The 15,997-nt window shown below is 41.8% G+C and overlaps 1 protein-coding gene across 1 annotated transcript in view; it reads left to right on the plus strand.

The window, feature by feature from the left end:
• The window catches only part of ZNF410 (zinc finger protein 410), a 198,844-nt gene that overhangs the window by 59,839 nt on the left and 123,008 nt on the right, over window positions 1–15,997 (plus strand). Inside the window, exon 4 of the mRNA XM_078659864.1 lies at window positions 914–1,126. Coding sequence (XP_078515990.1) covers window positions 914–1,126 — 213 coding nt within the window. The remainder of the gene's footprint in view (window positions 1–913; window positions 1,127–15,997) is intronic.

Consider the following 15,997-nt stretch of genomic DNA (forward strand, 5'->3'; position numbering starts at 1 on the left):
TTGTTGGGGCTTGAGAGTAGTAAAAGAGAGGTAGATTTTGACAAGGGAGTAGCCAGACAGAGTTTACTGCTGTGCAGTGTAAAGTTTGTAGTGGTGAATGTTCTATATATAATATTTTGATACTTAAAGACCAACGTGTACAGTGCATTTAGGTTGAATTTTTGGGTAAGAACTGTTCGACATATGTGAGATGATGGGTGTGAAATTCTATGGCTTACAGCTTCTTTAATAGAATTATTTTGATAAACCTTCTATAGATATGAAATCGGGGATGTCCACATTACAATGCCTACAGTTGATTGCTGTATGGCGTTACATATGTACATATAGACTCTTCAGTACCCCCACCTCCGTGTTTATAGGTGGTTGACACTTTCTGTATACTTAGATCATTGATGACAGAATCTGCTTTCTACAATTTAAGATTTTTCACAAGAGGTTGTTGTATGTGTCTGTGTGTGAGCTGGTTTTATAGCATGGAAAACGTTCAGTTGGTGCAGTGGCTTACATTTGGTCCTTCCTGCTACCATCTTATAGTGATTGTCTCATGTTATGTGCATGTTTGCAAATGAGATGTATTGTATTGTATTGTATTCTAGTTGCATTGATGTATAGCGCTTCATCGTTAGCATGCTACTCCACAGACTGTTTGGTTGGCAAGTTATGGGGTTGTATTATGGCCTATTTGTGAAATGATATGATGTTGGGCATGATGGCCTGAGGTATGCTGCTATCATGTCACAAGTCCCTGCTTATGGCCACGTAGAGGAAGAAAGAGGAGAGAAAATGAAAGCTCTTAAGCTTCCAGGGAAATATGATTCCCTTGACTCTTGTCAGGGGAATTTTAACTTTTGTGGTATAAATAGATTACTCTCTTGGTAAAGCCATTGTGAATACCTAATCTGTTTCCCAGATGTGTCTGCAGATCACTCCGAATCGACCAAACATATGCCATCTGCTGCAGTACTGAGAAATCTGGATGTTGGACATGATGATGTGGATTCAGAGGTTCAGAGTGTGCAGAAACCATCTACTGTCTTATCAACCTCTGAAGCATCGTCCTTGCTGCAAGATATGCCATCAAGTGACAGCACATCCTTCATTCTCCTGAACCTGACAAGAGCAGGTACTTGGCATTTGGACTGAACGCAAAAATGATGACACTGTGACAGTATAGGAATATACAGTGTAGATGGGGAGGAAAACAAAAGTGCCTGAGTGGCAAGCAATATGGTGTGCCTGAGTAGTAAAGGACAGTGGAACCTTGGGGGAGGGGGTTGTGAGTGGGTAGGGACAGCACATGCTTAAATGGGAAGAGCAATGAGTGTAGGAGTGGTAAAGGACAGCAAGTAAAAGGGAAAGCACAGTGTGTTCTAAAGTGGGAAAAGTTAAGCACATGCCTGAGTAAAAATGAGACAGAACATGCACTAGTGGGAAATGAGCATGGGTGGAAAGGGACAGCACAGGTGCAATTGTAAAGTAACGTCATGGCCAGCAGTACTATTAGACCATGTATAATTTTGTGGTAAAAAAGAGCATGAGTTTGTGTGGGAATAGATATTGGTATGTGAGCAGGAAGAGAAAGCACATGCGAGAATGGATACTGCATAAGTGGGAAGAAATAGTGCATGCACTAGGGGTAAAGAGTATCATTTGCATCATTGGTAAGGTATAACCTTCATCTAGGAACAGTATGTGAGAGGCAAGGGGCAGCACATTCATTCTTGAGTGGAAAAAGGCAGCTCTAACGCGGGCAGCATGTGTTTATTTGGGAAAGGGTAGTTGATGAGTTTGGAGGGATAACAAATACATAAGCCAGAAGGGGACAATTTACTGATGAGTTATTCTCCAGGTTTTGCCAATCTTGGAGGTATTAGCTCATAGTCAACAGAGGTATGTCTTAGTTTTCGCAAACCTTATTAGGCACTGTTCACATAGCAGAGGATTGCTCAAGTGTCACAGAATGTACATACCGTGTATGTTCTGTGACACTTTTTGAAATTGTGAAATTGTAAATTCTATGCAGATTTAGAGAGTTCTGCTGTCTCTTGCTGAGTTGTCCCTTAGATGACAAGGAACAAACTCTGCCCTCCTCAGAAATATCTAATGCACACAGAGAGCTATGGTGTTTTCTGTGTTACTCAGGACTGTCTTAGGCCTTAGTGAGCTTCTCTGTCCCATCCAGAAACTCACTGAAGGGAGAATCTATGTAGGTAATAAGGGGCGCCCTTCATATTCAGTGGGAGCTCAGGTGATGGTTTACTATGTTTGTTGCTGAGCTAGTGCCAAATGCTCAGTCATGAGTGATAGTGTGCTTTATAAATATCTCATATCATATATCGTAGAAAGAGATGCACTAGTGATGGGGGCACAGCGTAGACCTTTTGCAGACACTGCTAGAGGAAGGAAGATGTACAGGTGAAAGCCTTTGAAGCAGTAACATTGTTCTGCCCAGTCCATATTTTAATAGGCCTCACATTCTTTGCAAATCTTCCTTCTCAAAATACTTCAGTCAGACATTCTCAGTGTTTCTCTTCCCCTGTCAACGAGATTTCCTGGAAATGGGTAAACACATGGTTTGACAAGTAGATCAGTAGCAGTAAGAAAAATGTAAATTCTGTGTTATGGACGGCCCAGATCTTTGACAAGGATTAATAGAAAGTAGTGGAAATTAGGTCCTTAAATGCAGAACATAGAAGGCTAGTTACCAACAAATGCATGTCCTTCGAATCTTAACACTGGGTTAAGCTACTCAAGACTATTAAAAAGGACAGCAATTGTAAAATGCAATTTCTTTAATATATAGTGATAGGAACCTATTTTTTAAAATGCATATTTAACATTTACTGTATCTTTAGCTGTCTACGTTTATTAATTTTTAACTATGTAGTGATGCACCTTAGAAATAGAAGTTCAAATACAAGTTTTTTTTTTTTGCAGAGTTTTATATAGCGCGAACTAGACCCGAACCGAATCAGGTATCAGAGCGCTTTACATAGCACCAGTTACGTTACATGAGGACACACTTTCATTTTAGGCACGGGGAGATTAAGTGATTTGCCCAGAATCACAGGAGGTTTTTGGCGTCGTTACCGAGACTCGAACCCAGATCCCCAGGTCCGAGGTCGAGTGCCTTAGCCGTTAGGCCAACCCCTCCCCCCAGTTATAAAGTAAAGTTTCAATAGTTGATATGAGGTAATGTTCCAACTGTAATTCTTGCTCTTTTTAGGGCTTGAACCACAGACAGCTTTAGCTGTTGTGGAAAACCTTTTGTCTACAATATAATATACAGAGATTGGGCCTTGGGTCAGCCCTTTGCTCATCATCAAATGGCTCTATTATCTATCTCAGTTCTGTGCTTCTCATGCAATGACAAATGCAAAAACAACAATTGATGGACAGAATGCAGAACAATGTCATACATTCACCCCAGTACAGAGATCTGGGCCTAAATCCATCGTTTTTTTGCTCACCACACCACCCCAATTCAGACATGGCCATCAGCCAGGATAGCTTGACTCCAGTGGTGTGGAGAACACGGGACTCACGTCTGAGCATTGTTCTGCATTCTGTCCATCAACTGTTGTTTTGCATTTGTCACCCCGAGTGGGATGGGTATGCTCAGACGTGAGTCCCATGCTCTCCACACCACTGGAGTCAAGCTATCCTGGCTGAAGACGGCTGATAGCCAGAAACCGGTCCTAGGATGCTTGATTCGGTCCAGGAAAGACATGGCTTGGCAGTTCGGGCTGGACTGTTCCCATGAGGCACAGGGTCAAGGCTGATTTGCATATGGCCATGTCTGAACTGGGGTGGTGTGGAGTGCAAAAAAACGATGGATTTAGGCCCTGATCTCTGTACTGGGGTGAATGTATGACATTGTTCTGCATTCTGTCCATCAACTGTTGTTTTGCATTTCTCATGCAATGACATTCCTACCCATTTTTTTGTTTAGCCCTTCCAGTGGATCATTTCTGCTTTACCATGTTTTTCATTGGTTGACTGGTATTCCTCAATGCTGATGTGATGGACTACATTTCTTTATATTGTGCTTCAGCACTTAGTAATGCACCCCTTCCTCGCTTTCTTCCTGTGTTCCCCTCTGCTTTCTTTCCCCCCCCTTTTTTTGAGGGTCTAGTAGCCCACCTCAGTGATATGGGGCTGCACTCTGTTTGACCAATTTGTTCCTGTGCTGTTGACTTCTCTCCTCCCCCTGATCCTCAGCACTCTGTTTTTTAGGTCGAGCCTAACACAGCTTGCATGCGCTGCTCCATGGGAGGCTTCTTGTGAGCACTCCAAACTTCCCCAAAACTTCTCCGTGTGGGTGTGACTCGCCCACACATTTGATTAGCCTTTGTGTGTGGCTTTCAATAATGAAACCTCGCAAATGGGCAAAGGTGGGTGCATGTCCCACCTCTTCTTCAAATGTTCACTCCCACGGCATTTGGGTCTCAGGTGCGAGCAGCGGCACGCAGGGTGCAGCTGCATTCCTCGTCGCGTCGTGGATCAGGTTACTAAAGAAACACAGTGCGGTCGCTTTCACTTTCGTGGCAGCGCTTGTTTTGGTGGTATTTCCTACATGAAAATGTGTTCCAATATGTGTGAATGTTCTCCCTCAACTCACTCCCTCTGTCTGCGCGTGCGACCATAAGTGCACAAAATCAGCAAATGTGAGCTGAATGAATAGGATTTAAAACCATGATATAATTGTTTTTCCAAAGTCGAGTTGTGTAATACGGTCCAGGAGAACAGAAGTCTGACACTTGTTTAAGAAAAACATTGTTTTTTTCCCTAAATTTTGAGGACAGCCAAGCCTATGTTTTTACGTGTCAAAAATACATGCCTTTCCTCTTTATATGCAATCGAAACAACAACATCCCTAACAGTTGTGCAATTCAGCCCACTTAGCCTTTTTCAAGTGAATCTCTGTGACATACTTTCTATAAAAACCAAGCTACGGCACAAATTAAATTTCCCCACATGGACATATTTCTGGGTCACGATGAGAAATATAATATATTTTTTGAAAGGTTTTGACAACTAAAGTGTTTTTTAGCTTGTTATTTGCACTTTAATGAACAGGTCTGGTGAACCCGAACAAACATGTTTACTTTGTCACGAAACACGTATGTAACAGTCTGATAGAGGACTTTTCCAAGAGAAGCTATGCTAAAATGCGCTTTAATTCACATATAGGGGCGTACGTTTATTTGTAAACCAAACAAAAACACGCGCTCCGGAAAGATTTTGCTGAGCATATATTTTGTTTAAACTCCCAGTAAGCCTCCGAATTAAAACATTGTCTGAAGGTCGCGTGCCCAGGATCTTTTTAAAGCTGATTAACTTCAAGGCTTTTTAATTGGATTTGATCTTGGTATGGCAGTGAGACGTGAAGAATAAACTTCGGAAACCTGAACTCTGCTGAAAGTGATAGACTTGGGCTGTAGGGCTTACAAGCCGCAATCATACCAGTCAGTCAGGCAGCTAGCGTCCACGTAGGACGTGTAATTTGACTTTTTCATTGGTGTAGTATGTAAAGACGCATATATTGCCCTAAGTCACAATAGGAGACACATGGTTTAATGTCTTCTGTTTCGCCCCCTCCCGCCCCACACTTTAGGGGGATCTGGCTCTGGCATTAAGTCAGGTTTGTTTAATGACACAAAATTTCCACCCTGAAGGCGATGTTCGTTAAAAAAAAAGGTACATAATGTGTAGTATGAATTTAAAATTCCCCGTATGCAAAATGCTATTGGATTATATGCTATAATTGACTGACGATGCTGCACATCAGCTGGGGCTTTAAAAGGGATGTAAAGTAGGATGGGTCTCCAAACATAAGATAACACATGTATTTGTAAAGCGCACATTCATCCAGATGGGCTTCTTGCACTAAATAACAGATGTTTATTATTAACCAACTCAATGGTACTCATTTTATAGACCTCAGAAGGATGAAAGGCTGAGTTGACGTACCAGGATTCGAACCTGTAACCATGAGGTCAAACACAGGCCCCTGCAGTGGACACATTAGTCCACTAAGCTACCAGACCCAGTTCTCCAGAGGTGATGTGGTTTTGGAATTAAGGACGTGGCTTAAACAAGTAAACTCAATTTCTGTGATTCCCACAGTATGCCATCCAACGTTTGGTTCCTCTATGAGCTCTCTGTTATTGGATCCAGATATATAGCGCAACAATTGACATACACCTAAAACCAGCCAGGACAATTGGTTTTGTGAATGGTTGTCAGCTATTTAAGATAAATGACTAACAATGATTTTGTTGTAAAGAACATTGAAAATGTTTCAATTCTGAAATTGTGAGACAGTGAATTAAATATTACTGATGCCTTGGGTCGCCACCCTTCCAAGAGAAAATACAGGCCATGTGTTGTTGTTTTAAGAGTTTGGACCATGATACAAAATAGGGATTTAAACAAAATCATATGTATGAGTTTCTAACTGTACTTTTCTGCCTTTGTTTTCTTTAATGGTCAGGAATTGTTAACGCAACTCTAGAACACATTTGAAAGTGCTTTCTGTTTATATTTGTTGTTTGAGGTATCTACACATAAGGGCTAAAAATACAGGCTTTAGGGGATTTTGCTTCTTTTTGTAGCGGCCTGGACATTGAAATACCAGTGGTGCCCACAAGCGGCGAGACCTATTGGCTTTGCCAATGCTTGTTTAAGCTTACATTTTACCTTCCTTAAGCCCCCCCCTTCCGTTTTTGATTTACTTAATTTTTTTATGAGGGCCTGGCAGCTGCGTTTTACTACCAAGCCTCTCGCTTCTCTTCCAGTGATCAGTGTTCTGCGCATACTTTATTTTTTATTCTACTGCTTAAAGAGGACTTTTTATCATCTTGAAACGGAATATTAAGAATAAAGTTACAAACAAAAAGTGGTCCCAACATGGCCAATATGCATGATTGCACACACACTGCAGCCATTTTGGAATGTATTTTTCTAAAAGCATTAAAATACCATTCCAAGTTGATTTCAACAGATGCAGGCACACAGCGGACATTTTAGGAATAATTTTCGTTTAAAAAATAACTCTGAATTATTTTTTTAAACGAAAAGTATTCCTAAAAGTATTCCTAAAATGCCCGCTGTGTGCCTGCATGTGTTGTAGTTTGTGTGTACAAACGGTGGCCATCTAGGGAAAAAAGCAAATATTAGCAAGCCAATAGCTTTCACTGCAGAGACCGATTGACTTGCCAATAGCTGTGTTTTTTTACAGAAAATGGCAGGCGAGGCTAAAATTGTGGTGCATCTTGAGGAAGAGTACATATTCCGAACTGCACAAGATGTCAGGATTGAGGATATGTTGCTTTATAACTTTCCCTTAGCTGATATGCTTCTGATCATGAATCTTGGTGCCCAGGATCAATATGCTACGCACATTTCAGGTTCAAAATCCATCAAATCGACAATATTGCCTGGGTTGTTGTATTTTTAATCTTTGGGTAAATGAGTGAAGAGGGGGGCTATATGCTCAAGGGATCTTTGAAGAAAAGGGCTGAGGTATAACTGATTGGCAATCCACATTTCCAAATTCCCTTGCCAATTCAGACTCTCCCTCAAATGAAGGCAAAATTAGTGCTCTTTAAATTGCAAAAGTGCCTCTTGCAGTTCATCATTGCACAATACTTTGCGGCTTAAGCTGTGTGTATTGATTTGCATTATGCAAACATATGCATCACCAAGCAAACATATGTATCATTGTCTGAAACCAGACATGGTTCCTGGCAGTGGAGCAGCAGAACCCATTGTGTCTCGCCACAACTTTCATCCGGGTATGAAGTACACTCTGAAGCATCAGTGTTGCACTTGGAGGAGAAGGGGCTTCACAATTCCTCTCTAACAATGGTAAGAACGAACACAACTTTATTTGGACTGCCCATCAGCGTTTATTAAAGGCCAGACTTCACAGGACGGAGGCATGCAATACTGTTGACTGTCCAGTGAGATACTCCCTGCATCTGCAGATTCTTTGGAGCGTACATGATATGGCACAGTGTACAGTGGAAGAGTGTTGGTGAGAAGAGCCCAAGTTATGAAATTGCTTTAGGTTTTCACTTGTTCCATCATTGTAAGGGACGCAGATGTATCTATTAAGAGATCTGTGTTTGTGTTCTCTGTAGTGAAATGGTGTCTAATGTGGTAACTAAATCAATCATTACAGTTTGTGGATTGAAGACCAAAGGTGAGTTCCAACAGATCAATATGTAGCCTTTGGCTTAGATTTTAATCTTATTATGGAAATGCCAATTTAAATAGTGAAGTCAACAACATAGTCAAACTATGGCCATCCATTGTTGGCCATCAATTCCATATGAATAACCATAATTTGCATATTAGCATAAACACGAAGATGGTTTATCTGATAGCTTGATTCCGGTCCAGGGAAGACATGGCTTGGCAGTTCGGGCTGGACTGTTCCCATGAGGCACAGGGTCAGACTGATTTGCATATGGCCATGTCTGAACTGGGGTGGCGGAGTGAGCTAAAGAACGGTGATGGATTAAACCCAGATCAGTTGACTGGGGGTGAGTGTTTGTATTGTCAACGCTCCGTCCATCACCACCTTTGGTTTTTCTTTATCTGATAGATAGACAGGAGAGTTGACCATGGGATTTCTGTTCTGCAATCAAACAGCAGCCCTTCTGCAAGGCTAACAGTGACAGTCGATCCATCGTCGTATTGGTTATTACTTTGTGCCTATACTTAGCCAGTCAATGTGGAGTGTTCCAAATGTACTAAATAAAATAACTACTATCCTAAAGGAAACCTTTGTGTAATCACTTCCTGATTTCAGGGGATCTTTACCTTTTAGAATTTCTGTTCGGTCGCTATTTTTCCACAATTCTTCTGACTTTGGTAAGTTCGAGGACCTTGATATGCATACCCAACGCCTTTGTCAAGATATGTTTACATTTTTTATTGTTACTACGTCACGATCGTATGCTCTGCAACTAGATGTTTCTCCCATTCCTTGACCTACGAACCTCTAAAGGCTGACAAATGCATATTTTAGTTTTCATTTAACAGTATCTCTAGTTTCACCTTTAATTGTGTTAAATTATGCTATCTTTTCCCTAACTCGCCACACTTCCACAGAGTACCTTACACTCTGCCACAGCTGCCATAAAGAGCAAATTGTTAGATTTCTTAATAAATACTTTTAATTAGCTGGACTGAATGTAAACCTGACACACTTGAGGCATTGACTTTTGTATTCTTACAGAAATTACGAAAAATGTAGTTGTGCAAAATTAGTCCGTTTTTTTCCCTGTAACTTTGTGACGTTATTTTAGAAAAGTTTGCAATCTTTGTGAACTTGATGTAGATTGCAGAGTTTTGAATAAAACAAATAGTGAGAGTAAGCCTCTGCTGAATATGAGTCTGTCTCATAGCTTACTTTGTAGTGACTGTGGGTGCCCAAAGCTCTGCTGGTGCTATTAAATGTTGACGCGACGAATACCAAGGCTGTGTGGTCTTGCATCCACCTCACTCCTCTTAAATCCACTATTGGATACTACCTACCCTTTTATTTCACTTGTGTAGGTTCCTTTTTTCTCCCTTTATGATGTTTTTTACTGTCTTTCTCTTCCTCTGTCTTTCTACTCTGTGTTTTAATCTTTCACAGTTGGTACATGTCAAAGTAAGCACTTGTCTACCCACCTAAGACATTTTCTGCTGGGTTTTTGTGTTGTAAATCCAAATTTGTGCAAAACTCTCTTGCAAAATTCTTCTTATTAAGTCTGGCTTAACATCACAGCAAATGTATTGTTCCAAATACTTTAAAGTATACTTAAAAGTAGCTATTGGCTCCCTTCACCCAAGGAATATTACTCTCTTTCTTCATGCTATTGGCTATATGGTGTCCCATTTTGCCTTCTAGAAAGTTCTTCTATTGGAATGAATGAGGGTCTATTTTACACCTGAAAAATACACTAAATCCCTCTCTGGTTTTTATTTTTTATACTCTCCTCACCCTCCACACAAGCTTTTCTTTGCTTTTACGCTCTCTGTTGTTTTCCTGTGCTTCTAAACCTCTGGCCTCACTCCTGGGCCACCCCCAATTTTTAGCCCACCCCTGCCTGCTCCACTTTCGCTCTCTCACCCCTCCTTCGATGATATCCCACTGTTCCTCTGTGTCGCCTTTGCTTTAAAAAATAAATAAATACATAATTGGCCCTAGCAGGTGCAATCTGCTGCTGAATGCCTCCATTCTTTTTTTCGTTTTTAAAATTTTTTATTAAAAAAGAAGAAAAAACAACATACAAGGCAAAAGACAGTGTATATGGACATGTGCTCACAGAGGAGGACACCTAAGCACGATGTTACACAGTAGATCGATAGCACATGGAGTGGGGAGGGGGCCAGCGGGGAAACAAATTCGAAATAACATAAAGAACGCGATATATGGAATGTCGGATCAGGGGGACAGGGGGACATCGGGGTTCTCCACGAATGGAGGCGTACACATATTTCCTCAGTATGCGTTCTATTGGCTCCAGATGCTCATACCGATACCGTGGGCGGCCGCTGGGAGCCCCACAACTGCGCAATATCTCTCTTAGCGATCATATTCCCAAGGGTCGCACACTGCGTCTGTGCCACACCATAATCATTTGGCTCCCACACATTTAACAGACAGCGTCTGGCCTCGGGCAACAACACCACTCCCGTGACCCTTCCCATCACGGCATGCACACGATTCCAGAACGTCACCACCTCCGGACACTCCCAAATTATATGAAGGAAAGTTCCAAGCATCCCACAACCACGCTTACATAACCCATCTGCGGAATAACCCATATGAATCAAGTGCGGACCAGTAACATATACACGATGTAAGATTTTGAGCTGAACGAGTCGGAGACGGGCAGGAATCGCAACTTCTTTAGGCGAGGATAATGCAGCTCGCCAATCCTCGTCGTCCAGCTCCAAACCATCGCCGGTCCAAACCTCCCTGAGACGCACCAGCAGATCCACCCGGGTATTGATCAACTTCTTATATATCAAAGAAATGGTACTGTCGGGCACGTGACCGTCAAGAACCCGATCTTCAAGGGGGGAGGACTCGGGGATGACGGTACCCGCAGGGAGAACCGAATTTAAAGCATGGTGAATCTGTGCATACCGGAAGAATTCCCTGTCACTCAATTCATATTCTGTCTTTAATACGGCAAAGGTCTTGATTTTGCCCTTGACCCAAAGATTGCCCACGCTGCTGATACCAATCATATCCCATTTTTCAAACCTTTTCGTTTTCCAGAGACATCCCAACCTTTCAGAAGCATACAACGGGGTCGCACGAGTCAATCGATCTCTCCATCCCACAGACGCATTCGCATCATGCCACACTCGTACAGCAATCTTGGTGGGTCCAGATAAATCCTTGCCCGCCACCTTGGAATAGAGCGCCCTTCTGTAGTCCCCGCCCGGTAGCAAATATTTAACGCCTCCATTCTTAAAATAACACTGTTGTGCACATTTAATCTATCTCTTTATTTACTGCTCCAAGTTTGGTGTCTTCCATTTTGGAACAGCAAATAAAACAAGCATTGACATATTTTATTTGAAAGGTCTTATATAGCGCTGGTGAGACCCGGGGGTATCAGAGCGCTTTACATGAAAAAAAGCAGTCAAGAAAAGCAGTTGTTCAGGGAAAAACCAAAAACAAGCAAGTACATCTCACAATAAGTTAAAACAAGCATTGGCATAGCCAATAGGTCTCGCCTTTGGGACCTTATAAGTTTTTAGTTATCCAGCACAATATCCTTGGAGCAACAACATCAACTGTTGCATGGCTAAACACATATAATGTCCCTAAGGCCAGACCTATTGGCTATGCCAATCCTGGTTATATATGTGTTTTTGAGTTGAGTGGATGTACTTGATGTTAATTGTATGCATTTGCAATGAATGTAAAATGAAGAGCGTTGATGGTTGGATCTGGTGTATGGGAAATGTCAGCTGCTATGTGCGCCATGTTCAAAACCGAGATTGATAAAGACTTTATTCAATTGGGTAGTAATAGCGCAATGTATTATTTAGAAAGAGGCCATTAAACGCGACAATGATGAACGCAACTGTAATCTTTACAAATGGGGCAAAGTAGAAAAACATGACCAAAAGAATTCAGCCTGAAAAGTGCGGCCTATTACTTCTCACATCACTGAATCGTAGCAACATATTTATTTTATTTTATTTATTTTTAAAGTTTTATAAAGTACAAACGTGATCCCAAAGGATATCAGAGCGCTTTACAATTTAGGCCTAGAAATGTCGATGTAATAACACATTTACTTTTAAGACCCGGGTGACGTCAGCACTACGCCTCTTCTCTGCAAAAGATGATGCTAGTACACTACCCCAGCACGACCCCCTACACTACCCAAACAGCATTGCACTACCCTAAACCTTAAATCTACCACAGCACGACCTCTTACACTACCCAAATGCACTGAACTACCGTAGAACACTACCCCAGCACGACCTCCTACACTACCCAAACAGCATTGCACTACCCTAAACCTTAAATCTACCACAGCACGACGTCTTACACTACCCAAATGCACTGAACTACCGTAGAACACTATCCCAGCACGACCTCCTACACTATCCAAACACCAGTGCACGACCCTAAACTCTAAATCTACCCCAGTAAGACATTGTATAGTATGCTATTAAACTGCAGTGTCACATGCTATATTGCCGTCATTAGTATACTTGCATTATTATCGGGCCCCTTTGCTCTTATGTCTCTAATATAGCAACAGTGCTTACGTATTATTATTTAGCTTATTGCTGTACGCCCACAAACAACACGCACTAGCACCATGCGTAACTTTCCTGTTGCATAACAATTAAGCTACTAGTAACTTCCTGTTACCTTCTAAAACCATTTTCTACCTGATTTATACAGCTTATATACAATAACATATTTTCATTAAAGTTGCACTATATTATGTTATAAATATGATGCTACATTACCGACTTTAACTATCCCAGTACTAAATTAAACTGTTTGTTTACTTGCCAACACTCCTATGCCCGCACAGCATTACATGCAGCATTGCAAGTTTTCATGTCCGCAGCATTGCCATGTAAAACTACAATTGCATCTAAATATTTCCACACAACTTTAAAACTTTTGTAGTTAACGAAAAGTATTTCAAAGGCTGCATGTATCATAAAAGCTAACTATAATGTGTAAAAGTACCAGCACCATCAAACTATATCACCCTAAAATAGATCATGGTATACAGGTTTCAAAATCATACCCCAAATACACTATGGCTACACTGCCAACAAAATAAACGTTCATACACAGGATTTACTTTTCTAAAGTCACTCCGCGCCTTGCAGCTTTTAATACACAAAACCCATTAAAAAAACGATTGATTCGATAACATAACAGCAATAAACAAAAGCATCAGCTTGCAAAACAGCAGCAACAACAACCAGGGTTGGCCACAGAAGAACAGATGTGCCATTAGCTAGCCCAGCCAATGTTTGCTAGTTGTTGGCTAAAGATGTCAAAGCAGTAAAACACAAAAAACAACCAGTGATATCTCAGTAAATTGTGAAGGAATGCTGTTGGGTGTCAGAACAGTGACCTGTCATTTGAGCACAGAGAAGATGAGAGAGGACATTGCAATGCATACTTGCTTAGGCTGGTGATGTCAATACAATAGTTTTGAAGAGTCCAGTAATATTTGGCAGGTGGAAGATGAATCAAAGTGTATTGAACAAAAGATGGTGACTGTAAGCAGAGATGGGTGATGCCATACTAGCGACAGGAACGAGTAGTCATCAGAGGCAGTGATTGTGAAGCCAGGCCACAGTGCTGAGACTAGAAAAATCTAAGAGGGAATGCAGCAGGTCAGGACAATACTAGGGTGGTTACGTGTTATTACAAGGAACACAAACAGCTCAGTGATGTGTTAACAGTAATTAAGGAGTGAAAGGCGATATTACCCACACAAACATATCAAAAGACTTACAAACTGTTCCAAGAGGGGAATGGCACAGATCTTAACGTGCCACCATTCCTGAAAGGGAAGCCTTCGTTAACTTGTGCAACTGAAAAATATAACGACCAACTTGGTACATTAGCTGAATAGATCCTTCTTGTATAAACGTGTTTCGGTGTACCCTATTTCACAACTAAACAGATTTAGAAAGACAAAGTTAATCCTTGAAAAAATAATACAGGGTGAATCTAGCTAAGGGCGGTATATATGACAGGAGAGTGGGACAGTGCCTTGAAGCCCAACACTACTTGGTCATGGCAAGGGGGCAAATATTCTCTGGGGATTCGCATCACCCCCTGACTCCAGTCCCCAGGTAGAAGCAGAGAAAAGGGTCATGAGAAGTGAGCCACGAAAGAACTCTTGCAGCGAGTTTCGTGCTCCACTACTTGCCATGCTGGAAAGAAACTCATTGGTGCCAGGAGAAAGGATGAAAGAAGATTGTACCACAGGACTTGCTCTCACCATAATGCCACGAAAGAAAAGAAAAGACAAGGGGGCTGCGTAAAGGGATTAGAAAGCGGAATAGGAAAAAAAGTGTCAAATACTATGAACGCAATAGTGCTGCAGAATGTATTAAATATATAAAATAAATGAGCACACCTAAACGTTGCGGTCCGCAAAGTTATAAATAATCTACAGTGTAATCAACAGGCTCCATTACCTTAATGAGACCATGCTCTTTCTTAAAAAAATGTAAGGCAACATGAGTAGTTTCAACATCTGCGGCAAGCTGCATACTTGCAGAAAGGGGGGCGCGGGAGCAAGTGCTTTTACCTGTAGTACAAGAGGACATGTCTCCGGAGAGACAATTTCCCCTCTGGTGGTATTAGTCCCACGTCCTCCTCCAAGTCATTAAGCACCTCCAACATAATAATAACCAGAGCTTGAAGCTGAAGCCACAGGTACCGGCTGCCCCATGGTGGAGCTCCACTCCAACTTATCCTGAGTTGTGGGGTCATACAGCCCAGACGGAGCAGTGGGTCTAATCACGCCTTGCGGATCATGCGAGCTCAGAGCGGATTTGTGTTGCCGGATTTTTGCTATGTCAACGACTGCAACCAGTAGTTACAGCCGTGAAGAACAAAATTAATTACGCGGTTGCCATTTTTAAAGCGTGGCGCACCTATTTGTTAAAAATAAATAAAAAAATTGCTGTTCATGTGTTATGGGTGAGCCAGCTGCACATTAAAAAAAAAAGGTGCTCCCCCGAAGCGCACGCAGTGATGAAAATAGAAGCGAGTCTTAAAACGTAAGAGAAAAGCAGAAGTGTTGCGCTGCTTTAAAAAATATATTCGGGCATGTGCAGCATTATTGGAGCGGCCGCCGTTGTTGAAGCCCTGCTTAAAAAAAAGTAGAAGTGGCCCCAAGACAAGCAGTGAAAAGAAAAACAAGCACTTGTGCTTGTGCTGGCATCCACCTTGCGGGATCGAGCAGCCACGGGCCATCTGTTTTCAATTAGCTCGTGCGCCGCTGCTCGCTCCCGCAAGGTGGATGCCAGCACAAGCACTAGTGCTTGAAAAGATCTGACCGATTCCTAAAGGTCACTCCTAGAGCAGCGCTGCTCGCTACTCTCTAGGCGAGACCTAACTAAGGGGGCAAAGAGCACTTTATATGAGTAGAAGTAATAAAGAGTACAATTTTACAGGGTAAACCAAACTAGCATTTACTTCTCACATTAAGATAAGGTGGGCAACATTCTGGGTGGTTAGCGGGAAAATAAATATCTAAATAATATAAATAAATGAACAACTTGGGGCAGAGAAAAGGGTATAAACGGGGAAGAATGAAAGGAGAGGAAGGGGTAATGGTAGGAGAAGGGGATGGCATAGGCAATAGTTCTTGCCTTTGGAGCCTTATAAGTATGTAGCCATGCAGCACATTATCCTGGGTGCTACAACATCTACTGTTCTTTGACGTGTAAGCTTTGACACTAAATAGGCACA

This window comes from Lissotriton helveticus, chromosome 9 (genome assembly GCF_964261635.1).
Source record: "Lissotriton helveticus chromosome 9, aLisHel1.1, whole genome shotgun sequence".
Classification (NCBI taxonomy): domain Eukaryota; kingdom Metazoa; phylum Chordata; class Amphibia; order Caudata; family Salamandridae; genus Lissotriton; species Lissotriton helveticus.